Raw genomic sequence first — 27,499 nt, forward strand, 5'->3', positions numbered from 1 at the left:
ACAAATTTATTTTCGGTGGATTTGAATCTGAAGCAAATGCAACTTTAAGGGTTGGATGAAAGCAATGATATCATTTACAGATATAGATGTGCATTGTAAGGCGTCGCTACTGAACTTACTTTAAGCTGATGTTCCTGCAAAAGCTGGAATAAATCGAATAGCTTCTAATGGAAGGAATCTTCTAACAGGAATCTTAAACGAAGCTTAAAATCAAATGATTTCCTGCGTAATTGGACCACTAACAATTTGTCCTGTTCTGCATGTTCCCGAATGACTCCATACATCTTCATGTCGAGTCTTTGAGAAAAAATCTACTTTCTTTATTTGTTCGGTAGTTTGTGAGTTTGAAGTTAATATGCTCTTCTCTTGCGTTGTCTTGAGAATATACGATACGACCATTTGCAAGGATTTGATATCCAGCAACTGCATAGAAAGCGTCATCGAAACCAATCCAAAATCCTGGTGGGTTTGTTTTATGGAACCTGAACCAATTTCTTTATCTACAATAAATTGACCTTCATTTTATACGTAATGAATGTATTGTAAGGTCCAACATATTTTCACCAGGAGGTGAGAGATTGAATGTTACCCATGTGTTATCTTAGCAGTTCCAGGTTGTGATGGAATCTTTGCGTCAGAATATTTTCTATTAGTGTCACCAATTTGAACTGCATTGTCTATGATATCGAAATATGAGCGAATATGATGAATATGCTCTGCTGGAGTAAATTCGTTTAACTGTTCGTTCTGCATGTCTTGATTCGGATAAAAATATCTATTCTTATTATCTCACTCTTCTTCTGGCATTCGTGTGGAAGTTGTTTCTTACATTTTCAATAAACTGTACATTCTCTTTGTCTCAACTTCTTTCACTGGTGGGTCAGGGTTCTTTGACTCGGTTTGTTTTTCAATGAAATTCACGAACTTTGCAATAAGCTCTTGGTTCGTTATTGAAAGTACATCTGGCTTCTTTTCTTCTGGTTCTATTGACTTTTCAGTTTGAATAGAAGGTTTTATATGGGCTTCGTGGTCTTCACCCTTGCCATGCACCTTAATGTTGTCGCTTTCTGCATTCGCTAATGGAACCTTTCTTTTTCTTACGTATATTTTACCATCTTTACTCTGACTTACATAATAGAAAGGATGTTGTATTCCTCTTGCGTCATTTAATATAATAGACTCTCGCTCTGATTTTGACAAGCTCATTTTACATCGGTTAAAGTTTTAATTTTGTTTTTTACTGCAGTCAATGACTCAGACAAGCCCTACGGACAAGATCCAAGGTGTCATAGATGTTGAAGCATTGAAGAAAGAAATTCGTGAGCAAATTTTATCCGAACTGAAGGAACAAAAACAAGAACAAAAGCCAGAGAGACCAAAGAGAAAACTTAGTGAAAAACAACTTGCTGCATTAGCTGCTGGAAGACAAAAGAACCCACGTTTGCTGGCGAAGAAAGCTAGAGAGAAAAGCTGAAGCAAAGAAAGAGTAAATGGTTTATTTTTATCTGAATTAAATGTATAGACAAATACCTTTAACTGTTGCGTTCAGTAGTGAAAACCCTGACGTCAAAATAAAGGGGAACAGAGTAACGTTTAAGTTTCCAACAGACTGGATTGTGAACATAAATGAAGAGAAGTACATTGGCATAACATCTATGTATATAACACGTGCTTTCAGAAAGGTTGACTTTATACTTCAAGTCGAGATAGAAAATGACGAACAGTCTTTAAGCGCCCAAAACATTCACATATACAAATACTTTAAAGACGATACAACATTGTTGCAATGTATGATTTCATTTAATGAGATGTTCGAGAAAAAGTTCAACATTGAAGTACAAACTTTACAGCCTTTACGTGAGTTTCTTGCACAACTGAAGGAAGAAGGTAGTCGGCCACAACTTATAGACTTTCATTATGAATTTAATGAAAATGAAGATGGAACACATGACTGTCAATTCATTGTATTCTCACCATTCAATGAAGTCGCTAAAGAGAAAGAAAATCCATTACGTATAAGATTTCAAATCTCTGAACCCAATGAAGACTTCAAGAATGTTTTCAATTATGATGCAATGCTTCCGAGGAAAAATGAATTTTCAAAGATTGTAACACCTGGCATTTGGGATAGAAAGCAAGCTATATTATATTCAAACTTAAGTAAGGGAGTTGAAAATGAGTTCATTGGTCATACAAGAACTTCACCACTTCCTAACCCTAAATACTATAAATTAACTGGCTTCAATCGTGAGTTTTGGATAGACATGTTCTCCACTCATGACCATAACTGCCCAGTGTTCTTACCTCCAGACCATAAGGACTGTCTCTACATTGAAACACAACTCTTAAACTCTACCATCGCAGTATTGTAAAATCTACGCTAGTTTTATTTTTTTCTGAAAATTTTATTTGAGTGAAAGGCATGGAAGGTGAAGGACATTGGCAAACACTCGAGCATGACAATGACTATGAAATCTTTTCAGAGTACCCTTATCCAATTAGACGTATAAGCAATAAAAGAGTTGTTAGTGAGTTTGACCAAGGAGATGGTTATATTTGTGTAAATTTAAACAAACACAAGCTGATGAAACATAGAATAGTTGCAGAAACTTTCATTCCGAACCCTGAAGGACTTCGTGAAGTAGACCATATAAACAGAGACAGAGGAGACTTTCATATCTCGAACTTAAGATGGACGACAAGAAGAGAAAACATGAGAAATATTTCTGGTTCAAATGGCTATTGGTTTGACATTGTTGACTCTCTTCCTGAAGACGCTGTTGAAATTATACAATACTCATATCACACGTTAGAGAACTACTACTATGTCCCAAGTGAAGATGTCTTTTACTATTTCATGGGAACTCAATACAGACGAATGAATGTCTTAAGACAGTATAACAAAGATTATATAAACATTACAGATGTAGAAGGAAGAAGAACAAAGCTGTCTATTGCAAAGTTTAAGAGAGACAATGGTTATGTATAAATGACAAAAATATATGACCTCATTATTTTTATCACGAATGGTCTCACTGCTGACAAAAATAAATGACCTCATTCATGACCTCATTCATGACCTCAGAACTTCAACTTACGAATAAAGCTTGTTTTAGTCGTTATTGAGAAGTTAAACTTTTCAGCAAAGCAAGGACTAGAAGACTTACATAAGTCAAATCCAATCTCTTGACCGTCATAAAGTGCTTTGTAAAGTTTCATTAAACTGAACTCAGAGTCTTTGTCATATGTTCCAACAGGTATGTGAATGTTCTTATCTTCATTGTAATAGCATTGTATAGCTTCAGGAAACATTTCATTTGCTGTTAAAGCAAGGACGTCTTGTTTGACACCTTTGCAACGTGCATGGAATGCAACTTCATTTAAATCGTTAGTGAGTAAGTCTATGTAGGTCTTCTTTCCACAAAATATTGACTTGTATGCTAAACTTTGTTTTCCAGGTGTTATTTCTGCGAAGTCAGAATGAAATTGACCAAGGTTCTTTCCTATAAGTTCGCGACCGTATCTCTTCTTAAACTCTGCTGCAAGCTTTGGTATGTCTTCATTGAAAATATGCATGCTATCACAGTCCTGGTAAAATATTTGAAGTCCCATGTCCTCAGCAGTACAGAATACTTCATTCATTATTCTCTTCGACATTGATAGAATATTTACACCAAGTGGACAGAAGTTAAAGTGTCTGCAAATGCTTTTCGTTAGCTTGAAAATAGTTTTATCTGAACCATCCAAACCTTCGAACTTCACTATATGGTTGTAGTTTCTGATGGCATATCTTATAGCATCTTTGTCATTTACTATGGTTATTTTTGACTCAATAGGAGATAGAATAGTTTTGCCATAAATACTGTTCAGAATGAGCTTTATATTTTCTTGCAAAGGATTTCCTTCTTTCTTATACTTTAACCTTAACTCAAACAACTTCTTTACTTCATCTCTTATTCTAATATCTCTGTTTCCATCGTAATAGTATCCTTGCAACACTTCACATTTGACACCTTGATATTTTATGAGGTCTTGTAATGTTATATGGTCAACATACATTAAACAGCAAGTGTTTGAACTTCTGGGAACGTTAAGTTCTGGATTTAGTTCAGGGTCACAAACTATTAAAGGAAAGTGTCTATGTATGCCAATCTCTTTTATCTTAATGAGAACAAAGAAGCCAGACATAAACTTTTCACCAATGGGTTCCTTTTGGTCGTCATCGAATAAATGTCTCATGAGATACTCTGTGCTTAACATCTCATCCTTCAATACTTTTGGAATTCCTTCTAAAGTATAAAGTCTTGCTATAGCGGATGGATATAATGAAACAGCGTCGAAGTCAGCAATGAGTTTCTTTTCGCTCTTTGTTTCATGTTATCTGACAACATACATCTTCCACCTTGAATGCATCTCGAAATAAATTCTCTTGGTTTATTTGAGAGGTCATAAAGATTTCCATTCGGGAAGTATACTCTGTTCTCAAACAATTTGTTAGCAATAGAACAAATACTAACGTAGTCATAAACGTTTAAATCAAACTCTTTCAATAAGTCATTGCGGAACTTTACAAAACCTTCTCTTAAAATTCTTACATCTTGTTTGCAGTAAAACGTGCTATACTTTTCTAAGTCGAAGTGGTTTTCATCTATTCTGCAACCTTTGATGGAATCTATGTTTTTCATGAACGTTTCAATATCTTTTACAAACTTACATGCTTCAGAAATGACACCAGTTCTGTTGTCATTTGCTAACAAAACACTGCTGTAGTAATTGTATGGAAATACTTCTTTCGGTCCTGTTTGTAAGTTAAACATAGCAGGAAATAGTTTAAGCTTCTTATTTATAACACTGTAAGAGTCTTTTATAATAATTGCCCGTCCTTTATATAAACCGGTTATTTGCATTGTTCGTGAACCTTTAATGATGGGAGTTCCTTTCACTTCTGTCATGTGTCTTAAGATGAAGTTTATATCATAACTGAGGTTATGGAAATATATTAAACTCTTGTCAGGAAGTCGCTCCAAAAATTCTGTTGCACAGTTCTGACCCCATATGCTTTCACTCACTGAACCATCTTCACTGTCATAACAGATGTTAAAAGCTTTATGAAAGCCATCGGTACTACACTCAAAGTCAGCAAAGAAAACGTGCTCAGGAATGAACTTGCACTTATTTTTATTTACTTCTTTTGACTCGGCTTTCTTCTTCAGTTGTACACAATACTTTGGAGCATATGTCAAATCTTTAAATGGTGCAAGGTTCTGTTTATATAAGTCAGTCGTATATGTGAAAAGTTCTCCATAAGAAATAGGTTCGAAATATTTGCACTCCCACAATGTTTTCATAACATCCCATAGCGGTGTAGTTCTATCCATGCGAACAATGTATTTATCTTCTCTCTTTGTATAAATCTTCATCTGTTTCTCAATGTTCATTCCACCACACTCCTTCAAGATTTCTATATAGTTGCGAATGAAATATGTTGTCATTGGTAATCTTTCGTTTAGCATGTAGTGTCTTCAACAAGAAGTAAGTCAATAGTTCGAAACAGTTTCACATTCTTTTGGTATGTATCTCTTTATTTCATTATGTCTTGAGTCATTGAAATAACCAATGGTAACATTAAATGCTATACTTGTTGCGTCAGAAATTTCTTGTACTTTACTTTGAGGAAAGTCTCTAACACGAATGACTTCTCTCATGTGGTCAATAGTTTCTTCATCTACTCCAGCTGAATGCAAGCATAAACGAAACAATTGTCTTCTGTCATAAGTGTTGCAGTTCTTTTGTTCAGTTCATTGAAGATTTTGGTAGCGTTCAAGATTTTATAGGTAATGTGCAAAGATACTTCCAGAACTGACCGCTTCTCTTCTTATAAAAACTTCTTTCACCATTATCTTTCCAAAGTTCTATAAGTGCTGGTTTCCTGTTTGTTTAGAGCTTCCAAAATCTTTTCTGGTCATTTGTCAGTGTGCTTTCATCTCTATATGGTCTCTTTTGGTTTCCTTTCTTTACATCTGACATCGTTAAGCCTTCATATTCTGTTAAATCATACATCTTTATTTCAGTAAGATTCTTTATGTTTGTCAAGAAGAAGTCATAGTGCATTTCAACAATACCTGCAGCATTTGCTTCTATCTCTGATATAAAGTTCTCCTTCAAGAGCTGATGTAGTAATGTTCCAATATTATTGAGGTTTAACGTAGAACATTCATACTTTCCACCAAGTTTATAACATACCATCCATCTTTGTTGGAGTTTATTTTAATCTTCTCTAAGAGTCTCATGAAAACCTTACCGAAATGTTTGTGTAAGTAGTCTTTTGGTTCATCTAAAGCTTCGATGTTAAAGTCAATGAGTCTATTGCCTGACTTCACATTTCCTTCCTATTCTCTTCATCTTTCTTTAACCATCTCTCACCTTCTTTTGGTTTGTCGTCAATGGAACGAATGACATCGTTAGCTTTGCGAACTTGTTCTATAGCGCTCTTAAACATCTCTCTTCTCTGTTGTTTCAGTGTGTCGTCTCTTCTTGTTTCAACGTCGCATATGTATACATCTCGCGCCTTACTGATGTGGCTACTGACGTCTATGATATAAGTCAATAGCAACGTCATTTAAAGGAAATGCTCTTGCATGGACTTCGCCGTCGCGCGTTGCGGCTTTATGAACTCATGAATTCTATCATAAGTTATTTCACCATTGTAGTCATTGAGGATGTCAGCGAGTGCTTTTTTGTTTGTCGCGTAATGTTTTGCAACATCTATGTTAGCTTCTGTAAGAAGTTGTTTTATTTCCGAGTGTTCTAACTTAGACAACTTCCGATACATCTTTAGTAGGAAATAAAAAAATATTTTTTTGAAAAAACTAGATTAGATTTTTTTAAGTTATTTTTCAAAATAATTTAATATTTTTATTTTAATGAAACACATGCAAGATTGCAAGTTCTTTTCATACAATGCTCTCGCTACTGCCATCAAGAATGAGTTCAATGGTGCTGCAAATGTTAATGTTATCTTTAACAAGAAGTTTGTGAAAGAATCTAAGTTCGGTCAGTATGTCAGACCATTAGCTATCGTCATTGACCGCAAACGTTATACTTCACAAGAGTTAGCAGTAGTTTTGAAACAAAAGGTTTCTTCGTGAATGTCAAAGATACTCATTATACTGTTATAAAGAACTCTAACATTGACTTCTTCAGTATTGCTATGAATCTTTCCGAACAGAAAGAATATAAGAAGGGTGAAACATGTGAAATATTATCCTTCATCTCTGAAGACAATAACGAACAAAGATGTCATACAAAAGTTCTTACCAAAGGTTGAAGAAGCTTCTATTGACATTGACGAAGGAAGTGAATGGTTGAAGAAATAGACCCTGAAGTTATTTAAGCAAAAATATATTTTTGAATAACTGAAAGTGTCACCACGTCACCATGTGCTACCAGGTTAAATTAACTTCTTTTAAAAATGATGACAACATGACATTTTGACAACAGTCCAGGAAATAAATTTTATCGTTAATGTTTACGTTAATGTTTTTCATTAAATTTTGACAAAGTGCAAATCTTCACTTCGTCAAAAAGTTAATGTTTTTCATTGAAATCGGTAAGTTTTCATTAAATTTTGACAAAGTGCAAATCTTCACTTCGTCAAAAAGTTAATGTTTTTCATTGAAATCGGTAAGTTTTCATTAAATTTTGACAAAGTGCAAATCTTCACTTCGTCAAAAAGTTAATGTTTTTCATTGAAATCGGTAAGTTTTCATTAAATTTTGACAAAGTGCAAATCTTCACTTCGTCAAAAAGTTAATGTTTTTCATTGAAATCGGTAAGTTTTCATTCTTCCTCTTTGAAGTTATCGAAATATTCTGTTATCTTTTCTTTCAGTAGCGGTAAGTCTTCTTTGAATGTAAGTATTGTACAACCGTTGATGTCATAGTGTGTTTGAGGAAGAGTATTTTTGACAATTTCCTTTATTTGCTCATTCGGTGTCATTGAAATCGGTAAGTTTTCACGATAGAACCAGTTTCTGTCAGATTTATATATTTTAGCGAGGTCATAAAAGCTCTTGTTGTTTCTTCTCACTAAATGCAACATAACCATATCTTTATCTTCTTCTTTCTCCATCTCTTTAGTATATATCATATACTTATAGCTTTTTTCCTTTCCTTTTGGTACTGAACGTGGTATTCTTTTCTGTATGCTTTTGTCTTTGGATTCAATGACTTCATCTTTTGCTTGAAGTTTCTTTTCCATCTCTCCACGTTCTGCTTTATATAGTTCATCTAACATCATGAAAATATAACAAGCATAACGAGGTGAAGCCCACATTGCTACAGCATTTACTAAAAGTCTATGAACATAATAACCTCTCAAACCAGGAGCCAAATTCTTGCGATTTTCGTACGGAATCTCTACCCTCGGTTTTCCGAGGGTAGCAAACATATGAGGAAATTCTTCTAAAAGTTCTTTTGTCTGTTGGTTTTCAAACCAATGATATGCTTGCTTTGTAGACTGAAGAGCATTCATTATACTTTGCATTTGGTACATGTCATCTTTGACTGAACGAATGAGACGTAACTGTTTGTTATACTGTATGTACTCGTATTCTTCATTTATGGCTTCATGAACGATAGCAATTGTTGTGTTCTCTGATGTTGACATTACTGTCTTTACATACAAAATAAAAAAATAAATAAAAATAAAATTAGCGTTATTTTTTCTGTGTTAAACACTATTTCTTCACAACATTAAATTTTATCCTGTATGAAATGACTTTAAAAAGATTATTGACTGACTTCGAATACTATCTCATTGACGCACTGACAGACCCTCAAAACTGTGTTGAAAGTTCTTTAAGCTTTAAGATTGAAGGTACGACGCATTTTGTCTTCACTTACGTATTGAAAGAATATGACCGTTATCATAACGAAGTGAATCAAACACTAATAAAATTTGTAGATAAAAAATTGGTTAACAATGAATATTTTAAACGTGAAGACCCAAACACTGCTGGAGATGATGAAGAATACAGACAAGTTATTGAAAAAAATAACGCAAGATTAGATGCAATAGAAAAGAAGTTTAATGAATGTCTTACAAACACGTATGAATATCTTATGCGGTGGGAAGCCAAATGGAAATAAATTTACGTCAAAAATAATGTTTAGGGTAGATGGTTAGATCTAACCTCATTTCTACCCTCATTTCTACCCTCATTTCTAACATCGTAGAAAACTCAAGAATTTTATACAGAATTCGGCAAAAATAATGTTTAGGGTAGATGGTTAGATCTAACCTCATTTCTACCCTCATTTCTAACATCGTAGAAAACTCAAGAATTTTATACAGAATTCGGCAAAAATAATGTTTAGGGTAGATGGTTAGATCTAACCTCATTTCTACCCTCATTTCTACCCTCATTATTTATAACCGTTTTACATGGTAAACGTTATGAATTCGCGAAATTTTAAACAATTTCGTAGCTTCTATTTCTTCACGAAGGATATCAAAAATTTTAACTATGCCGAAGGTTTCTTTATACTTATTCTTGACATCAGATAATAGGAAATCGTCAACTGTTGGATAGTTTTTGTTCAGAAATGCTAACATATCCATTTTATCTTCTGCTGGTTTCTCTTCTTCTTTCTTTAAGTCAGCATAGTCGTTTCTCATACGTTCTATCTCTTTGACGGAGTAGTTATATTTCCTTATTGCTGCTTTACATTTTGAACATTGTGGGTTCATTTTTGCGTTATACATTGAAATTTGACCTGCTAGAACAACTAAGGCGTCAATGGTTTTCTTTAACTCAAAAGCTGCTGGTTTTATTTGTCCGTTCCATACTTTACCTCTTCTATCTTTATCTCTTATCTGCCATACACATTCAGCAACTAACGAAACAAAGTTGTCGTATGTCTTAAACTCCTCCGATTTATATATGTCAGAGATGTTCTTATATACCATGTCGCAATCTTTGTCCATAACTTTATGGTTGCAATGAAATCCTAGAAACTCATAATTTACTTTACGTATGAACTTCTTTATTTCTACTGAGTCGGTTGTTTTTACTTCTATTTCATCGAATTCAGGAATAGTGAGCTTTTGTTGTTGGATTTCAGGCAATTTGGGTAAATGGTCAATAATGTCCTGCATTTCATAAAGATATTGTTCATTTTGTTCATCTTTCGCACAACAGTCCAAAGTACTTGTTAAAAGTTCTTGCTTTGTCTTCTGGATTGTTGTTTCGAAAGTATATGAAGAAGGAATGAAGCTTTTCATCTCAACTAACATAGATGTTGGATTCATAACTAAAGAGTTTGGTGAAGTTGTTGTTTGAAGTGTTGTAGAACCTATTGTTGAAATCATATCTTTACATACAAGATAAAAAAATAAATAAAAATAAAACTAACTTTATTTTTTTCTTTCATAAGGAAATTCATGAAAATTCACGAGGGTAGAAATGAGGTTAGAAATGAGGTTAGATCTACCCTTCTACCCTAAACATTATTTTTGGATCATTTACACTCATTACGATGAAGAAGTTTCGACACATTCATTTACGCTCATTACGATGAAGAAGTTTCGACACATTCATTTACGCTCATGTTTGACAAAGCATATACGATGAAGAAGTCATGAAAATTCAAGAGGGTAGAAAAGAGGTTAGAAAAGAGGTTAGAAATGAGGTTAGATCTAACCATCTACCCTAAACATTATTTTTGGATCATTTACATTCATTTACGCTCATGTTTGACAAAGCATATACGATGAAACCATTAACGTAAACATATACGATGAAGAAGTTTCGACACATTCATTTACGCTCATGTTTGACACATTCATTACGATGAAGAAGTTTCGACACATTCAAGAGGTTAGAAATGAGGTTAGAAATGAGGTTAGATCTAACCATCTACCCTAAACATTATTTTTGGTGTAAATAAATGGTACCATTAATAATTCCATGATTGTTCTCATTCATGTCTGATTTACATCTAATGAAAAAGTTTAGATGAATTTTCTTATTCTTTCTGGCATATTTTTGTCTTTCCAGTACTCCCGCTCTAATGGTCCCAGATGTGTTGGCTTTGACTCTCTCAAGTTCTTAGATGGTATAACATCTTCAACACCTCCTTCATATCTTACTTTATAAGTGTCATCGTTTATGTTATAGCCAAGTATTTCAATAACCACTCCTCGCTTTGCTTCGTCAATGGTTTCAGCAAGTTTGCCATTACTACTTTCAACTAATTTATGTCGAGGATAAAATGCAATGGAGTCGTCGGCAGCTTTTATAAGATATCCATTACCTTGCGTAGAGTCTACGATATAATAGTTTCTACTTAACCTTAAACGTTTCTTTGTCAACGGTTTGTCGTCAAGAACTACACGAACTTTTGTACCAGGAATGAGGGTAAATTGTGTTGAATTTCTGATATTTTGTGTTTGACTTCGTTTCTTTTGTATATACTTTTCTTCTTGTTGTTGTGTCATTGAATTTGGTGTATGCCCTGTTGTAGAATGTGTTGAGGAATTATATACTTCGAGAAAATATTTCATTGTTTCTTCGGTAAAGTCTCGCTCTTGATTTAAATCTCTGAGTGTTCTTATGAAGCGGTTAATGATACCGAGTATGTTATGGTTATGGTCTTCAGTAGTGTAGTGAGTTATGTTATGCTTAATGAGAAAATCTGTGATTTCATTGCTGAGGTATGCTGAATCCTGGTCTGATGTTAATGAAGTGGGATGATGTTCTGCCACAAACTTTTGTAAAACTCTTAACACTTCATGAGTTCCTTTATTTTTCATTGGATATGCATATGCTTTGCGAGTGTTAACATTAATGAAGATGAGGAATGGTTTATGTCCTCCTTTTCTGCTTTGAATGAGAGTGTCAAATTGGTATGCGTCAGGAGTGTTGGAGTAAATTGGTAAAAAGTAGTCGTAAGGGTTTATTTTTGTTTGATGTACAACATTTTTGTCAAAGAACCTTTTCACTTCAGCTCTGTTAGTAAATCCCCAACTTTTTGCTGCTTCATTGAATTTCTTAAAAGACCTCCATGGATGTTGTTCGAATACTTCTTTCAAGCTCATTTATGTAAAGTTAAAGATTTCATTGAACGCGGTACCATGCAAATACAGTCACAAATGGTGGCATATAATCTGCACCCGAGCCTGTTGGATTTGTTGTGAAAGTGTGTGAATGATTTCCTGTGGTTCCACAGAAAATACCTGCGCTTGAATCTACTGGGTCATCTGAGATATCATATCTATTCATTCCCTGTCTATCCGAACCTGCTGCAAGATTTGTATAACCTCTTTTTGTTATTGAATGTGAATGATTACCTGTTGTGTTTGTAGTTCCTGTATGAGTGTGTGGTGGAAGGTTTGCTTCTTTAATTTTCTTCGAACCTCCTGTTTGCTTTGAATATCTAGCACAGTATAAGAATTTGTCTACAATCTGCTTCCACGTACCAAAACCTAAAACACTTGCTGGATTTGTTGAGTTCATTGACGTATAAATAGAGTCTATAGGATATAATGTTTGAAGTATTTCTGTCTTTAATGTTTGAAGCTCTGTTTTGTCTGCTTTTTTGTCTAACATTGCTGGTAGTTCATGTGTTTCAAAGTTTCTGGCATGACCTTCAATGTTCATACATTTGTTATTTAAGGAGTTTAGTGTATCTTTTACGCTTGTACTTGGATTCTCTAAAGGTGCACTTGAACCAAGGGTATAGTTCAATATTATGTCGTCTGCTCTAACAGTAGTGAAGGATTTATGTGTATGGTTCTTGTCGGCTTTACTGTCTAATGTAGCTTGAAGTTCATTTATATCGGAGATGTTGTGTTTATGAGATTTCAAAACTTTGTTCATTGCTTCGAGTTCATCTTTGTCAGCTTTACTTTTAATAGCATCTTCAACGGTTATTTTTGTCTTAACTCTCAATGTAAATCTTGGTTCAACTAATACACCGTTAACAGAGAAAGTAGAGGCATAAATTTCATCGTTATAACTAAATGCTTCTGGTGCTTTACCCGTGTCATACTGTACAGTACAGCTTATGTCATAACCTTTAGCACGAATGTATTTATATCTTCTTTCATTAACATCTTTTGTCTTCACTTCTTCTTCAGTTCGTGTTAAATATCCATGGTAGTCCGTTATAATCTGTTCGTCTGAACTTATATAATGAACATGGTTTTTATCTGCTTTTTCGGCTAATTTCTCTTCTATCTCATTTATTTCAAGTTCATGCCTACCACCACCTCCCGAAGAAGTATTTTTCTTCAGCTCTTGAAGAACGTCCACTTCGCCATCTTTGGTGTCAATAATGAGACTTTGAGTTAAAACCTTTCCTGTCTTAATGGATGTTTGTAAAACTTCTTCTTCACCGTGTTCGGGGTCATGGTCGTCATAATATCTTGTGAAATCAGAGATGTTGTCATACATTAAGCATATCTGTCTCAAAAGTTCTGCTATTTGAAACTGGAACGAAAGATATACAGAACTTTCATCATCTCCTAAAGTCAAGTCTGCTTTCTTAAGTATTTCTTGAATGTATGCAATGAGAACAGAGTACCTTGGAAAATATTCGAACAATATTTCATTAGCTGTTGGTTTTGGTGGTTCTTCTGGAGTTTCTGTTGGAGTTTCTGCATCTCTTGACTTCAATGCTCTTGCTCTCAAAGACCTAAATGTTAGAGCACCGGGTTTTACAAAGGACTTTATAAATGCTTTAATAGTTCCTGGTAAGTTATTGTTAGCATTAAGTAAGTTCCTTATGCTTCCATCATGTACGTCCATAGCACTATGTAAAAAATCTATACTTTTCTTGTAGTCAGCAATAGACTGACTGTGATTTTTTAAAGATTTGTCAATACCTTTAAGCCAATCTTCATGCATGTCTGATACTGAGCCAAGAATATCATTTGCTTCCTTTAGTGTATTTTGTGCTTCTCGTAAAGTATCCAATCCCGTACGTGCATTGTTTGCTATACGTCTTACAGTATCTATTTGACTCCTTGTTTCTTGCATCCAACCAGATAAAGTTTTAATAGTATCCGAACCATTTGAAATGAAGTTCAAAGCATTTTTAACGTCATCTAAAACTTCTTCACCAAGTACTGCCCATATCTTTCCGATTTGGTATTGAAGAACTCCATATGAAGCAGCTGTTAAACCAGTATTTATAAGGTTCCATATCCATGATTTAGCAGTTTTTCCATCCTTTCCATCTTCACCATCCAAACCGTTTTCGCCTTGAGGTCCTTGTATTCCTTGTATTCCTTGTATTCCTTGTGGTCCTTGAGGTCCGGTGTCACCCTTCTCTCCTTTCAGTTCATCTTTATGTTCGTTATAATATTCTAATGTCATAAGGTGTACATCATTACTGCTACCAGCAACGCCGAGAATTTGTTTCTCATTCATGACTAAATTCTTTAGGCATTTAATGTTGTCGTCAAATCGAAAGCTCTTTAACAATTCAATGAGAACATTTAATACTTTCACTATTGAGGCATCTACTGTAGAATTTATATATTGCACCGTTCCATCATTTATGATGGGAACCTTGCTTGTTGTAATGAATGGGTCATAAGTGTTAAAAGTATCGAAATCAATGACTTTTTTAGTTTTTCCATCGTCAATGACTAAATCATTGCCTTCAATGGTTAAAGTTGAGTTTTCGTTTACTAGTTCATGTGCTCTTCTTGCTTCATTTGTTTCATACGCATATGCAGCAATAGTCATATTTTAATGAGAATAAAATGTTGTTCTATTTGCAAAGTACAGACCCAAACGAATACGGGACAGTAAAGCTACAAACAAACTTAGGTCTTCAGAATGAAGCGCTTGCTTTCAGAGTTGTTGACTTCAATACTATCGCAACTTTTGTCATAACAGATGAAACAGATTTCATAGAGATTGAAATAGATGACAAAAGAAGTGTTATAACATTTCCTAATAGAGCTGGGTATAGAATAGATAAAATTGCTGGAGTCATAGATACTCTCATAAATAAAGAAACTATTGACAACATAGATGTCGAACTCTCTTCTGAGGGAACATTGAAGTTCAGTTATGCGAAGGAGTTTAAGATACCAAGAATGAGTCATAGAGTACAACTTCTTTTGGGTGCATACCATATGACATTTCCTTTGAAAAGTGTTGACAAAACGATTGAGATGAAATCTGTTCCATACGTATGTTATGGTAATTGTTTATACATTGAGTCTAAAATAGCTAATGTCACAGGTATTTCAGGAGTTAATAGTAAAGGTTCAGTAGAATATAAGTCTTTCTGTTATGCAGTCAATTCAATGTTCATTCCAAACGTTCCTGTCATAGCAACTCATTTAGGTAAATGGGTTCGCATTAGTCCTCATAATTTGAAAGACATGCAATTTAGACTAGTTGACTTTCAAGGAGAGCCTGTAGAACTGAAGGCACCAGTGCGAATGACTGTTGAAGTTGACTTTTTAGAAAATATTAAATGCAACAGCTTACAAGAGAACTCAGAGCTAAAAATATAAAGTATGAATGTTATGTATTAGGTCATGAACTTTGGTTGTTGCTGTTTGATGAAACAAATGAGTTAGTTATGTCAGTCAAGAGAACAGAAAAATATTGTGTTAGTGAAAACTGCACCAAGTCAATAAGATTAGGTTTGCATTATGAAGATGAATTCGATACTGTTGAAGAAGTTTTGGATAGATATTACAAATTGCTTTAATTTACTAAAACATATTTCAAACAAAGCTTATAGTAAGTAGATAGTTTTGTATACTCGTTCGAATATTTATACTTAAACTCAACTCCTGGAGTACCTGGTGTTTCAATGATGCGGATGTTACCTATTTTCATGAATAGTGGAGTTTGACCACAGCATTCGATTTCAGGGTCGAGATAGTCAATGACACATTGTTTCCCTGTTATTCGTGAGATAACATTTTCAAGGTCCTCCTTTGTTAGAATTATTTGGTTCTTACTTATAAGATTTGTCAAAAGCTTCTTATCGTCTTTGAGTAAAATTGTTTGGTATAACTGAAGAAGGTAATGGTCTACGTTATCTGAAGGATTTGTTTGAACATTTGTGTAAGGGTTGTCGTTGGCTTCTCTTGAAAGAACTTGGTCCAGTGGTGGATACTCTAACTTAACATCTGATGTAGCGTTAGCGTTTGAAGCTGTGTTTAAATTCACCGACTTAAGATCTGGTTCTTTTTCTTTCAAACACTCTGAACTATAGTTCTTTATGACAATATTGTTTGTCGTTCGTGAGTCAACATTTGATGTTGGTTCAATTGGAACATTAACGGCACCAGCTAAGATGGATTTGCTTCTCATTTCATATAGAATAAAAACCTTTTATATGTATGAAATGAACAATATACTCGACAAGGGTTTGAATGTAAAGCTAACGAATGAAAATATTGTTGAATTCACTGAGACAGGTGCTGTGTATAAAGATGTAGAACTACTGAACAAAAGAGCTAAGGGAAGAAGCAGGAATATGAACAAAGGGTGGAAGCCTATAAAAATTTATGTCAATGATGGCTCAGGAGGTTCAAACATAAAGTATGCAGAAAGTTATAGAGTTTATGCGCTAAAAGGTGAAAAGCCTTCATTTAAGAACAGCTATTCTAACGCATATCCTCAAAAGCTAACGGATGGGAAAGTGGATGATATGAATGACAGCAAAAATATTAACAGAAATGGCGACAGAGATGCATGGAATTTGTTTACCATCAGTCAATTAAAGCATAAGATTTAAAACAATGTTGGTCGTTCCCATGGAATATTTTTGACTTTAATGGTATTAGTCATGATATGAATCTCAAGGTATGAACGAGGAGAGATGAGAGACTTATATGCTTCCCAAATTTCTTCAAAAGGTAATGTTATACCTGACTGTTTCCAAATGAGTTCAATATCATAACGTGAGAAACCTTGAAAGATAACGAAGTCAGTTATGAGACGTTTTATGTTTAAAGCAAGAAAACGCCATGTTTGCATAAGTATTGCTACAGTTAAATGGTAATGTCTGACTTTAGTAATGATGTTAGCTAATGGTGAGTCTGGTTTTGACACTAAACCTTTACCAGCGAAGTCGTCACAAACGAGCAGAGTGTTTGAAGGATACTTTTTGAAGGGGTATTTTGAAAGTTTTGATAGAATGTAGTTTGTCAGTCGTTTCATATCGTAAACTCCTGAGTACTGACGTAAGTGTGTTTGTCAATAATTCTTTCCATCTCCTCAGAAGTCTTTTGCATTCCTGACTGTATGAACTCTACGATGGCATAATATTTCCTCTTACGTCGAATGTAACGTTGAAGAAATTCAATGAGTTCACTGTCTGGAACTTTAACGACAGAAGCTTGAACTTTTGACATAAATGTTTTCGCTGTTGAATCCATAGAGTCTGAAGTTGCTGATATAATGATTTGGTCATAGTAAGAGTCGTTTCCTAAACGCTCTGTTATGAGTATATGACGAATGAGGTTAAATGTCTTACCTGACCCCATCTTTCCACAATAGAAATACACACCATTTGAACAGAACTCATAGTCCTTACTGAAAGGAAGAATGAGAGAAGAGTTAAGTTTGTCTGTAGTTTCATTCATGTCTTCATCTACATCATGTATTAAATGCTTCATTTTATCTCCATTAAAAATGCAAGTCAGAAATATTCAGAACATAGCACCGAGTCTAACTGACAAGAGTATAAAGATATACTATGAACACGTTATGATGAAACCAACCAAAATTCAAGAAAGTCAGTATACTTATGGATATCCAAGACATTGGGTAGAGTATGTAGGAGGTGAGAAAGCTATTGAAATCAGACAGGTTCGAAGTATTCCAGCAGGAAGAACAATATTATTGAAGAACTTTAATGTTTTGAGATATAATGATGAAACAAAGAAGCAAGATAGTTTTCCTGTTGCTGTGTATGTGAACCTAGACACAGGAGATGACATGAAAGTTTTTAATACAAAGCTTCAAACGGTAGTGAGAGAACAACTTACTGCGGAAGGACATCCATTACCTTCAGAAGTTACCATAGCATATAATTTTGAAACAAACTCAATAGATTTTAAAGTCATCTCTGCAAAGAAGTCAGGATTTACATTTAATGAAGCAGATGTATATTCGAATGAAAACTTCAAAGCTATTGCATGGTTAGATAATGACGATTGCTTTAAGAAAATCTTTAAATTCAGTGACTCAAAGATGTCAATAGATGACCTTCGTGGAATGTTACCATCGACGTTTACAGTAGAAGGTTCAGCAGGATTGCTTACAAGATTGTCAATTGGTGGTATTTGGTCTCGTGAGAACATTGTTATAAAATCCAGTATAAGTGAATTTGCTGAAGAATCTATATTATGTCTTTCAAACTATATGTATTCGCCGCCAAAGCATTATAGTATAACAAACTTTGTCAGTAAGTTTAACATAAGACTTGTCGAACCTTCTTCAATGAAAGATGTTGTGCTACCTAAAGATGGAAAGGATGGACTCATTATTGAGATGATTTTAATTGCATATTAAATGAGCTTGTTCTTGAAGGTCATTCATGATGAAATAACTGTTGTAGAAGATGTTAGCAATTGTTCAGACATTTTATTGAGAATAGATGATATAAGAAATAAGTTAGATAGACCGCAAAGCGGTGAGGGCGAAGCCCGTGAGAATGTTTATGTTTCATTGACTTTCTCCAGTAACGAGAACTTTTATGAGATAATATTGAAGAGAGATGATTTTAATATGGTGTAAATGGTAGCTTGGGCAGCTTTAGGCGCAATGGGAACAAAAGCATTAGCATTTGGAGCAAAAGCACTTGGAGCTTATGACGCAGTAAATAAAATGAGTGGAGGAAGAGTTTCGAAGACATTAGATGCAAATAAAGGAAAGATAGGAGGCTGGGTTGCAAAGAAGTTAAGATTAAATAAAATAGGGCTCATAAATAAAGCATCCAATTTGGTTGCGACTGAGTCGGAAAATGCTTTAGGAAAGGACGATGAGTTTGCAAAACACGCAAAAGACTTTAATGACCAGATGAAAGGTGAAACAATGCATTTAAATAGATTCGATGGAACTAAAGAAAATGTTTCTTCTCCACCAGCGGTTTATCCATACGGGCCTTATGGAATGTATGGAAACCCTTACGAAAGACCATTTGACCCATTGACTGGTGGAAGTAACTGGTATCATTACGGCCGAAGAAGAAAGACAGTCAAGTTGGAGACAGACGTGAAGAAAGCAACTAAAAAGAAACCAAGGAAGAGAGTTATAAAGTAATGAGAACGTTTATGTTATGAGAAATATTTCATTAGTTTTATTTTATTTTTATTTTATTTTGGATGTAAATGACGAAAACTATTGAGATAACAAACTACAACGGTCATGAGTTCAAGAATTTGTTCTTCGTTCCTCGTGAAAATACATTCTATCAGATACGAGGGAGAAAGGGTAAAGTTAGTTTGAGCGTTTATGAAGGAATGAAGAATGGAAAGTTTATACAAGCATACGATACAAACGGTAAACGTGTTTCATTAGCTTTGTCAAAACTTACTAACATTTATTTTGACAGTGACTTTGACTCTGACGATTGGAGTGACAGCAGCGATACTGAAGAATATGAACTATTGTGTGAAGCACAGCAATGGGAAGAGTTGCAATACTTTTGTAAGTGAGAACGTTTATTTTTTACAGTAGTGAGGTCGTTAGTGAAGTCGTTAGTGAAGTCGTTTATGTGTCAGATGGTTTTGTAAATATTTAAGGTTAAGTTGGTGTTAGTGTTTGTGTTGTAAAATATACGTTAATGGTTTCGTAAAGTGTCAAACCGTTAAGTGGTGTACTGAGGCGCGCAGTGCCACAGTACACGACTTAGGTATACTAACTCACAAAAGTCATAAGGTAATGAATTACTTGTTGGAAAACAATGTCAAAGTTGTTCCAAACCCAATTTATTCACCTGATATTGCACCCTCTGACTTTTATTTATTCGGCACGCTAAAAAAGAGAGCTGAAGGATGCGAATTCGCGAGTCCAGATGATCTTGAAAATTTTGTAAGAGAGCAATTTGAGCAATTTTCGCATGATGATTTAAAGCGTGTCTTTCAAGCCTGGATCGATCGCTGCGAACGCGTGATTGAATCCAATGGTGATTATATTTAAATAAACTTTATATATATGTAACTTGTTTATTTCTATTCGCAGTATTCAGGTTTGTGCTAAACACACCTTTGGACACCCTATATTAAATTATTGTCGCTCTCTTTCAATTTGTTCATGATGAAATAAGCAAGCTTAATGAAAGAAGGATATAAAGATGGCAAATAAGATGTAGGAACATCAATCATGATTATGCAGTTTAATAGAGAGTTAAGTGATTCAGCTGCAAGTGATTGACGGCTTGCTGAATGTTGGTTCCATTCATTAAGTTTCACTAAATTATCTGTGATTCTCATTACGATAATGCATGCGACTAAGATAATTAAAAGAAAGACTACAGCAATAAATGCATATAAAAATAACAAAACAAGTCTGAGGCCTGATTTTGGATGGAATTCTGGCAAGACAACGCTTTCTTCTGTTGCATTCGATCTTAAATTATCTTTTGCTTCATTCTTTGCCTTCTTGTCTACAGAGTTTATAATTTGGATAATATCTTTTTCTGTTTTTAGAGACATAAAATGCAAAACAACAATTGGAACATCAATGATTAAATAGCTTAATATTGGAACAATAGATGAGTATGTCTTGAAAATCTTTTTGATTTTTTCAGCTTCTTTTCTGTGATTTGATGAAATCTGCGCATACAAAATAACAGAGCCAGAATAAAGATTGACAAAGTTATTTGCCAGTTCGCAAACATCAGGATCAATGTTGATAGTCAACACAGATTCGTATCCAGAAACTTTTCTTTGTATTGCAAACATTTGCGCATAAATTGAGCTCAAACTTGCCAAATTTGTTTGATTTATTAAACAGTGGTTTTCGAATACAATCTGTGGAAGGTTGACATTTAATAGAGAACTTGCGTAGTCATAAATATCTGCTCCTTCAAGGCTCTGCTTCGATAATTTATTCATCAAAGTATCGAAGTTTTCTGATGAAAGTTTGGTGAAATTACTCATAGAATGTATCATAGATTCATTCATCAGAATGAGGGGATGAGGATCTGCTGTTGTTTTAAGGTAGTTACCAAATTGTTCTAAGTAATAGCCAATTGCATTATGCTGCGTGAAATATTCGCCCATCAAACAGACATTCGAAAGAGCTCCGAAAAATCTTGATCGTGAAATATAGTTCAATTCGTTCATTTTGTCAATGTGATTTTGTATAATGCTCTGTGCATATAAAGTGCCACCAAGGCAAATACCAATAACGTAGAAAAGAATAATTGCTATAGCTTTTTTCATGCAATTAATGGCTTTTGGAGGTTTGGAATCCAACAATCGAGAAAGAGCCAATCTTTCTCTTGGATATTTCAGGATTTGCCTTGCAATGAAGTCTTCGACATCTGTATCAAGAACTCCTTCGTTCGATGTATTCTGTCTCGTTGACATCTTCGAAGAATCCAAGACTTCCTCTTCTTTTTGGAGCTTTTTGATGATTTTTCCATCAAAATCAACAATTTCTTGTGTCAAATATTTTGGAAATGATTTAATAAAGTACCTAAAGCATAGATCTGCGGTATATGATTGACCTAACTCTATTTGATTCTGTCTATGCTTGATTTTGACAGTTTCTGGAAAATCACATTCAGATTCAATCAAAAATCTACAGTACTCATCACATATTTTGGCACTATTGTTGCATGCTAAGATCAGTCATAATGTAAACCTCTCAATTTTATTGTCGTGGGAAGTATCTCAATTCCTTCAAAAAAATTGAAAAACTATTTAATTTTAAAAATATAATACTTTTAATTAGTTAATTAATTGGAGATATTTTTAAAAAATCACTTTTGATAATACTTTTGAGAACTTTAATTAAAAAAATATATTCAAAAATATCCAGGATATCAAGAGGGAATTGTTCCTTATGAGGTATATAGTTATGATGTATACCTCATAAGGAACAATTCCCTCCTTAAAACGAGAAAGCTTGTTCGCAATTGTTTATCATTTCGAACAAGTTTTCTCGTTTTTAATAAGAAACTAAAGGCTATGAGGCACTGATTATATATTAGTGCCTCACAGCCTTTAGTTTCTAATAGATAGCTGGGAAACTTTCTCCAAATGATAAGTTATTCAGAGAAAGTTTCCCAGCTATCAAGAGGGAATTGTTCCTTATGAGGTATATAGTTATGATGTATACCTCATAAGGAACAATTCCCTCCTTAAAATCGTAGACATTTTTATACTTATTAATCAACCATTCAAAATCATATTCCTCTGAAAAGTTATTTTATTAAAAATTTAGAATTTTAATAAATATAGAGTTTGAATTTCATACAATACCTATATATTTTCAATAATGGAATTTGAAAACCATTCTCAAAAGTTCTCAGAAAACCTTTTTTTCATTAATTTTAAGAAATCTGAGTATTAAATTAAGTGATAAATTCGTTTGACACTACTTTAATTTTTAAATTCAAAAAATTATATGTGCTTCTTAAAATGACTCAAAAAAATTTTATTATAAAATAATATATAATATTAAAAATCCCACAACATTTTTTACTTTACATAATCGTACTTCCTCGACGATTAATTTCCACTCAATTTCTATTGTTGACCGAACTTAGCATGCAACACTATTAGGGTGATTGATTCCTTGAATAATGCCTTTGCTTTCAAGTTCATTGAAGCGAAACTTTCTAAAAATTTTGCATCAATTTTACTATCAACACTTTGTTTGGATATAAACTCGCATTGGCGTGTTAGGTTCTTAAGTTTTAGCAACTTGAGTTTAGCAAAGTTGTTTTCCGAGAATTGTCTCAAAGATTTGATTGAATCAATTTGGAATAATAAAAATCTTGTTACAAAATGTAGTTTTCGTAGTGTCATAAGCTTTTTCTGCAATTTGTTCTGTAAATATGTCTCGTGTGGAAACATATTTGCGAAGTAAACACATAATCTGAGCTCTTTTTCTGTGTCATATCGTTCATAAATGTAAAGTAAAAGTGACATGTTATAGAAACAACTACAATTTTTCTCGAACCCAATTCTGAGATATCTTAGTGCTCTTTGGGGATAAATATTAAGTTTAAGGGTATCATAGTAATCAAAGTAATCTTGTGTTGATTCCATATGTACATTCAGAGCTTTGACTATTGAATTAGTTCTGATGATGAAGAATATCATGCTTAATGTTGAAAATACAGCATCAGAAACCAGTACTCCGAGGATTGGATACCAGAAGCTGATGTTATTGTGAAAATATGCTATGAAAGAAATGATATCTCCGGCAAAGCCACCAAAACAGAAACCTACTGACATTGAAAGTGTACTAATGTCAATTATATGCATATTCATGAGTAGGATAAACATTGTATGAATGTTTACTACTAAATGAAAGACGATATTTACTAAATACGACCATTTTTCGAATAAACTTTGAGAAGAAAAGAAAATTATGATCATACCTTATTTTGGGGAATATCTATAAGAGCAGATCTTGCTTGTATCATCCTCTGCATAAAGAAGGAGAAGGATGTTGATCAATACATGCTCACAAACTCTCTTATTGAATGTGCAGAAGTGCAATTAGATATTTTCTTTATTTATTTTTAATAGGTTCATTACAAGCATAGGTCTCGTCATCCATTTTTAGATCTTATTTCAATTTGTGGTTTTACAAAATTACGAAGAGCGGTTTGACATGGCCTTTTCCACTTATGAAGGCTCAACGCTGCACAAAGGTCCGTCGCATTATCGAAACAGGCCTCTTCTATGCTGAACTCAACGAACTCCTCACACGTGAGCTCACAAAGGAAGGTTATGGTGGCTGCGAAGTTCGCCAAACACCAACACGCACAGAGATCATCATCAAGGCTGCCAACACAAAGGAATTCGTTGACAACCATGGCCGCCGTCTCCAGGAAGTCCGTATGATGATCCAGAAGCGCTGGCGTCTTAAGGAAGACTCCCTCGAGATCTTCATCGATCGTATCCAGCGCAAGGGTCTCTCCGCCCTCAACCAGCTCGAGTCCCTCCGCTACAAGCTTATCGCTCGTATCCCAGCCCGTCGTGCTGCCTACTCCATCATCCGCTTTGTTATGGATGCTGGCGCTCGTGGTTGCGAAGTCGCTATCTCTGGTAAGCTCCGTGGTGCTCGTGCTTCCACATCCAAGTATAAAGAAGGCTACATGGTCAAGTCTGGTGATGTTACAAAACAATTTGTTACACAGGCTGTCGGCCACATCCCAATGAAGCAAGCTACAATTGGTATCCGTGTTCTTATTATGCTCGCTCAGGACCCATCTGGCATTTCTGGTCCAAAGGAGTCTCAGCCAGATGTTATCAAGGTTCATGAGGCTAAGGATTAAGAATATTTTAGATTGGATTAAATTATAGCATGGGTAATTAGAATTACTCATTTTAATAGCAATTTCTTTCATTTTTTTAAGTTTTTACTTATTTTTCAATTATTGATATAGTTTATGCCATTTTTTGAATTGTGTATTATTACTTTACATCACCAAAAAAGGATTTCCTTACGTTTTAATGTCTTTCATCGATTAATTTTTGAATATAATTTTTATATTTTTATTCACCCTTAGCTATCCTAATCATAAAGGAATAAGCTGGATATATTTCGTTGATGCCTTTGTTTAATGTGTTTATTAATGTAATTAATTAAAAAAAATTATTCAAATTAGTGTTTCATCACAATTGCATGAAAATTTATAAAATATGATGAGTATATTTAAATGAGAAAAACTAAATAAAAGATAACAGAATTTATTTTCCAGATAAAAGCATTTGGAGTTCTTGGAGAGTTCTTCTATTTGAAGTTGGCTCGCTCGGTGGCTGAGGAGCTGCTGGCTGCGGTGGTGCAGGTGCAGGAGGTGGTGGTGGAGGTGGAGGAGTTTGCTGCTGTGGCTGTGGAGCAGGTGGAACTGCCTGTGGAGGTGGCATGTATGAAGGAGGAGGCTGCTGTCCGTATCCCTGAGGAGGAGGTGGAGGTGGCTGTCCGTATGCTGGTGGTGGATAAGCAGGGGGTGCTCCGTAGTGGTTTTGTGGTGGTTGTTGGCCGTAGCCCTGAGGTGGAGGTGGTGGCTGCTGTCCGTAAGCTTGTGGCCGAGGATATGGATAAGGAGGATATCCGTATGGAGGTGGCTGGTTGTAAGGAGGCATGTATGGATAAGGATATTGAGGATATTGGCCGTATTGAGGTGGTGGAGGAGGTTGATTGTAATGGTTGTTGTTATGGTCGTTTCTTCTGCCTCTGTTATCTCTGTCGTGGCCACGTCTGTTGTCTCTGTCGTGAGAATCAGAGCGTCTTTGGTTTCTTGGGGGTTCGGGTTCTTCCTGTTCGAGGCCGTCGTCTTCTCCTAGTTTTAATTCGACCTTGCAAGGCTGTCCGCCTAAAATAATCGGATCCTTGCATTCGACGGCTTTCGTAGGAGACCTTAAATCATAGAACTTAACCACATAAACATTATCTGAATCCTTACGTATAGTCAGAATATCTCCGAAGGTTGAGAAAGCGCTTCGGACTTCAGCTTCAGTTACTCCTGAAGTTGATTGTAAATGTACACTCACCGTAGCACAAAGAGGATCCTTACGTTGTTTTCTAGCCTTATACGCATAATTCATTCTTACTACTCTATCGTTTAACGTTTCGTTTCTATCTTGTTCAACTGCGGCGATTGCTGACCTAAGATCATAATATGTCACAAAATAGTTGCCATTCTCACGCTTTTCATATATATTTTGTACTTCACCAAATTTCTCAACAAATTTTTTAAACTCAGCTTGATCAATCTTGTACGGAATACTGAAAAAGAAAACAGTATGCACAGGTACAATATTATTCTCCTGAAATTGTTGGCCACCTCTCATATAATACTGAACCTTTTTTTCAGGAGACTTTTGTTGCTGAGGTGGTGGTGCTGTGACAGCTGGTGGAGGCTCATCATTTTGTTGGTCCTCGACCGGCGGCTGAATATTCTCAGGTTCGTCTTGCGAACTTGAAGAGTCACTCATCTTGTCTTTTTTTGCCTTGCCACTTTTTGTAAAACAAAAAAAGGTTCGGATCTTCTTTTTGATTTTAATTGGGATAATAGTTAGTTTTTAAAAGCAAAGTTATATTTTTGGTGAAAAATTTAAATTAATCAAGATGATTTTTTTATTCGCAAAATAAATTTTGCCTTGAGTTTGTTGGTTCTCAGTTATGCAATCAGAAATCATACAAGTATATAATCGATAGTATTAATCTAAGATATATCTGTAGTTAATAGTGAAATTTTATCGATATTCCTCACAATCTATGTATAATGTCGGGGAATAGAGGAGAAGTGATTTCATGCTATGGTTTAAGATAAAAATGTGAAATTATTGTTTAATCATTGATAAAATTAAGGGTAACCCTTTACTTAAAATTCTTATAGGTCTCCATTTCAGGGGCAACCTTAGCTAATGCGTGCTTGCAGAGTGCATCAAGCTCCCAAGCCTTAAGAGCGCGGGCATTCTTGTGAGAAGATGTAGATCTGAAGACGAACCAGGATCTCTTCTTAGTGGTTGTTGTACTTGTGGCTCTAAGGAATGTCTGACAATTAACCTTGCCAACTTTGATTGCGAATCTTCCATCTCCTGTTTTAACAGAATAGAGGACGGCGCCATTGTAAGTTGAAAAGCGAGTATCAAATGATGTTCCTGGGCTCATTGCGAATTTAGAAAGAAGAGTCTTTGAGCCAGATGAAAATTTGGATCTTGTGAGGAAGTTTTTAATTTGGTTATAGTCAAGACCTGTTTCGGCATAGATTGAATAAGCTGCATCAGTTGGATCTTTTACGTTGTAATTTGAAACAGAGCAATGCTTTGTTGTTGAAAGCATGGCCATTGGATCATCAGATGTGGTTGTTTTTGATGAGCCGAAGAGACCATTGGCCTCAGGTTCGGGTTCCTGAATGGAAGATTCAGCCCAAACTCCAATGTTGAAAACAGCTAACAGCATTAATTTTGGAGAAAAATTCTTGAGTTATAAATCAATTTTGCAAAAATTTAAAGTATATAATCAGATGGTATTCGTGTTGATTTTTTAAATTCAATTTACAAATCTTGGATCCTCAGAAATTTTGTATTAACATTCAAAAGAATGAGTTATTTGATATATTAGCGTAAGATTAGATAGACAATAACTTTCCAAACTTCAATATTAAAATAAACCGTAATTTGCCATGCTTTTTGCCAACAGTTTGGAATTCACAAGATATAGTAAATATTAAAAGTAGCATTTTGAGCATGTTTGATTGAAAAATAATTTGAGGGTTAATTCAAGCTTAATTTATGAAAAAATATAATCACCATATGTAAA

General features: G+C 34.6%; 13 protein-coding genes and 6 pseudogenes across 19 annotated transcripts, besides 2 other annotated features; 9 read left to right on the forward strand and 10 right to left on the reverse strand.

The window, feature by feature from the left end:
* Window positions 1-19,909: part of a mobile genetic element that runs on past the window's edge.
* TVAGG3_0424560 (HNH endonuclease family) lies at window positions 2,585-2,989 on the forward strand (the record flags this gene model as incomplete). Its single annotated transcript, XM_051233537.1, has 1 exon — window positions 2,585-2,989. The coding sequence occupies one exon, from the start codon at window positions 2,585-2,587 to the stop codon at window positions 2,987-2,989; it is 405 nt and encodes a 134-aa protein (XP_051103267.1).
* On the reverse strand, window positions 3,085-4,391 carry TVAGG3_0424570 (annotated as a pseudogene). The gene has a single exon. A coding segment is annotated over exon 1 (1,307 nt).
* TVAGG3_0424580 lies at window positions 4,816-6,832 on the reverse strand (annotated as a pseudogene). The gene has a single exon. A coding segment is annotated over exon 1 (2,017 nt).
* On the forward strand, window positions 6,924-7,393 carry TVAGG3_0424590 (annotated as a pseudogene). Its single transcript has one exon. A coding segment is annotated over exon 1 (470 nt).
* Window positions 7,840-8,667, reverse strand: TVAGG3_0424600 (KilA, N-terminal/APSES-type HTH, DNA-binding family; the record flags this gene model as incomplete). The annotated part of the gene is made up of 1 exon (XM_051233538.1): window positions 7,840-8,667. One exon carries the CDS (start codon window positions 8,665-8,667, stop codon window positions 7,840-7,842), a length of 828 nt encoding a protein of 275 aa, XP_051103268.1.
* TVAGG3_0424610 (uncharacterized protein) lies at window positions 8,775-9,149 on the forward strand (the record flags this gene model as incomplete). Its single annotated transcript, XM_051233539.1, has 1 exon — window positions 8,775-9,149. The coding sequence occupies one exon, from the start codon at window positions 8,775-8,777 to the stop codon at window positions 9,147-9,149; it is 375 nt and encodes a 124-aa protein (XP_051103269.1).
* On the reverse strand, window positions 9,430-10,371 carry TVAGG3_0424620 (organellar and viral DNA polymerase type B; the record flags this gene model as incomplete). Its single annotated transcript, XM_051233540.1, has 1 exon — window positions 9,430-10,371. The coding sequence occupies one exon, from the start codon at window positions 10,369-10,371 to the stop codon at window positions 9,430-9,432; it is 942 nt and encodes a 313-aa protein (XP_051103270.1).
* Window positions 11,014-12,099, reverse strand: TVAGG3_0424630 (integrase core domain containing protein family; the record flags this gene model as incomplete). Its single annotated transcript, XM_051233541.1, has 1 exon — window positions 11,014-12,099. One exon carries the CDS (start codon window positions 12,097-12,099, stop codon window positions 11,014-11,016), a length of 1,086 nt encoding a protein of 361 aa, XP_051103271.1.
* On the reverse strand, window positions 12,119-14,755 carry TVAGG3_0424640 (organellar and viral DNA polymerase type B; the record flags this gene model as incomplete). The annotated part of the gene is made up of 1 exon (XM_051233542.1): window positions 12,119-14,755. The coding sequence occupies one exon, from the start codon at window positions 14,753-14,755 to the stop codon at window positions 12,119-12,121; it is 2,637 nt and encodes an 878-aa protein (XP_051103272.1).
* Window positions 14,773-15,537, forward strand: TVAGG3_0424650 (uncharacterized protein; the record flags this gene model as incomplete). Its single annotated transcript, XM_051233543.1, has 1 exon — window positions 14,773-15,537. One exon carries the CDS (start codon window positions 14,773-14,775, stop codon window positions 15,535-15,537), a length of 765 nt encoding a protein of 254 aa, XP_051103273.1.
* On the reverse strand, window positions 15,734-16,348 carry TVAGG3_0424660 (uncharacterized protein; the record flags this gene model as incomplete). The annotated part of the gene is made up of 1 exon (XM_051233544.1): window positions 15,734-16,348. One exon carries the CDS (start codon window positions 16,346-16,348, stop codon window positions 15,734-15,736), a length of 615 nt encoding a protein of 204 aa, XP_051103274.1.
* TVAGG3_0424670 lies at window positions 16,772-17,625 on the reverse strand (annotated as a pseudogene). Its single transcript has one exon. A coding segment is annotated over exon 1 (854 nt).
* TVAGG3_0424680 lies at window positions 18,159-18,553 on the forward strand (annotated as a pseudogene). The gene has a single exon. A coding segment is annotated over exon 1 (395 nt).
* TVAGG3_0424690 (protein of unknown function, DUF4107 family) lies at window positions 18,782-19,306 on the forward strand (the record flags this gene model as incomplete). The annotated part of the gene is made up of 1 exon (XM_001321578.1): window positions 18,782-19,306. The coding sequence occupies one exon, from the start codon at window positions 18,782-18,784 to the stop codon at window positions 19,304-19,306; it is 525 nt and encodes a 174-aa protein (XP_001321613.1).
* On the forward strand, window positions 19,375-19,701 carry TVAGG3_0424700 (uncharacterized protein; the record flags this gene model as incomplete). Its single annotated transcript, XM_051233545.1, has 1 exon — window positions 19,375-19,701. The coding sequence occupies one exon, from the start codon at window positions 19,375-19,377 to the stop codon at window positions 19,699-19,701; it is 327 nt and encodes a 108-aa protein (XP_051103275.1).
* TVAGG3_0424720 lies at window positions 19,909-20,185 on the forward strand (annotated as a pseudogene). The gene has a single exon. A coding segment is annotated over exon 1 (277 nt).
* Window positions 19,909-20,265: a mobile genetic element.
* A 2,425-nt stretch (window positions 20,266-22,690) lies between these two features.
* Window positions 22,691-24,568, forward strand: TVAGG3_0424730 (Chain D Ribosomal Protein S3; the record flags this gene model as incomplete). Its single annotated transcript, XM_001321580.2, has 1 exon — window positions 23,856-24,506. One exon carries the CDS (start codon window positions 23,856-23,858, stop codon window positions 24,504-24,506), a length of 651 nt encoding a protein of 216 aa, XP_001321615.1.
* A 353-nt stretch (window positions 24,569-24,921) lies between these two features.
* Window positions 24,922-26,169, reverse strand: TVAGG3_0424740 (RNA binding; the record flags this gene model as incomplete). The annotated part of the gene is made up of 1 exon (XM_001321581.2): window positions 24,922-26,169. The coding sequence occupies one exon, from the start codon at window positions 26,167-26,169 to the stop codon at window positions 24,922-24,924; it is 1,248 nt and encodes a 415-aa protein (XP_001321616.2).
* A 346-nt stretch (window positions 26,170-26,515) lies between these two features.
* Window positions 26,516-27,148, reverse strand: TVAGG3_0424750 (uncharacterized protein; the record flags this gene model as incomplete). The annotated part of the gene is made up of 1 exon (XM_001321582.2): window positions 26,555-27,139. The coding sequence occupies one exon, from the start codon at window positions 27,137-27,139 to the stop codon at window positions 26,555-26,557; it is 585 nt and encodes a 194-aa protein (XP_001321617.1).
* Window positions 27,149-27,499: the final 351 nt, after the last annotated feature.

The sequence above is a fragment of the Trichomonas vaginalis genome, chromosome V (assembly GCF_026262505.1).
Source record: "Trichomonas vaginalis G3 chromosome V, whole genome shotgun sequence".
Taxonomy (NCBI): domain Eukaryota; phylum Parabasalia; order Trichomonadida; family Trichomonadidae; genus Trichomonas; species Trichomonas vaginalis.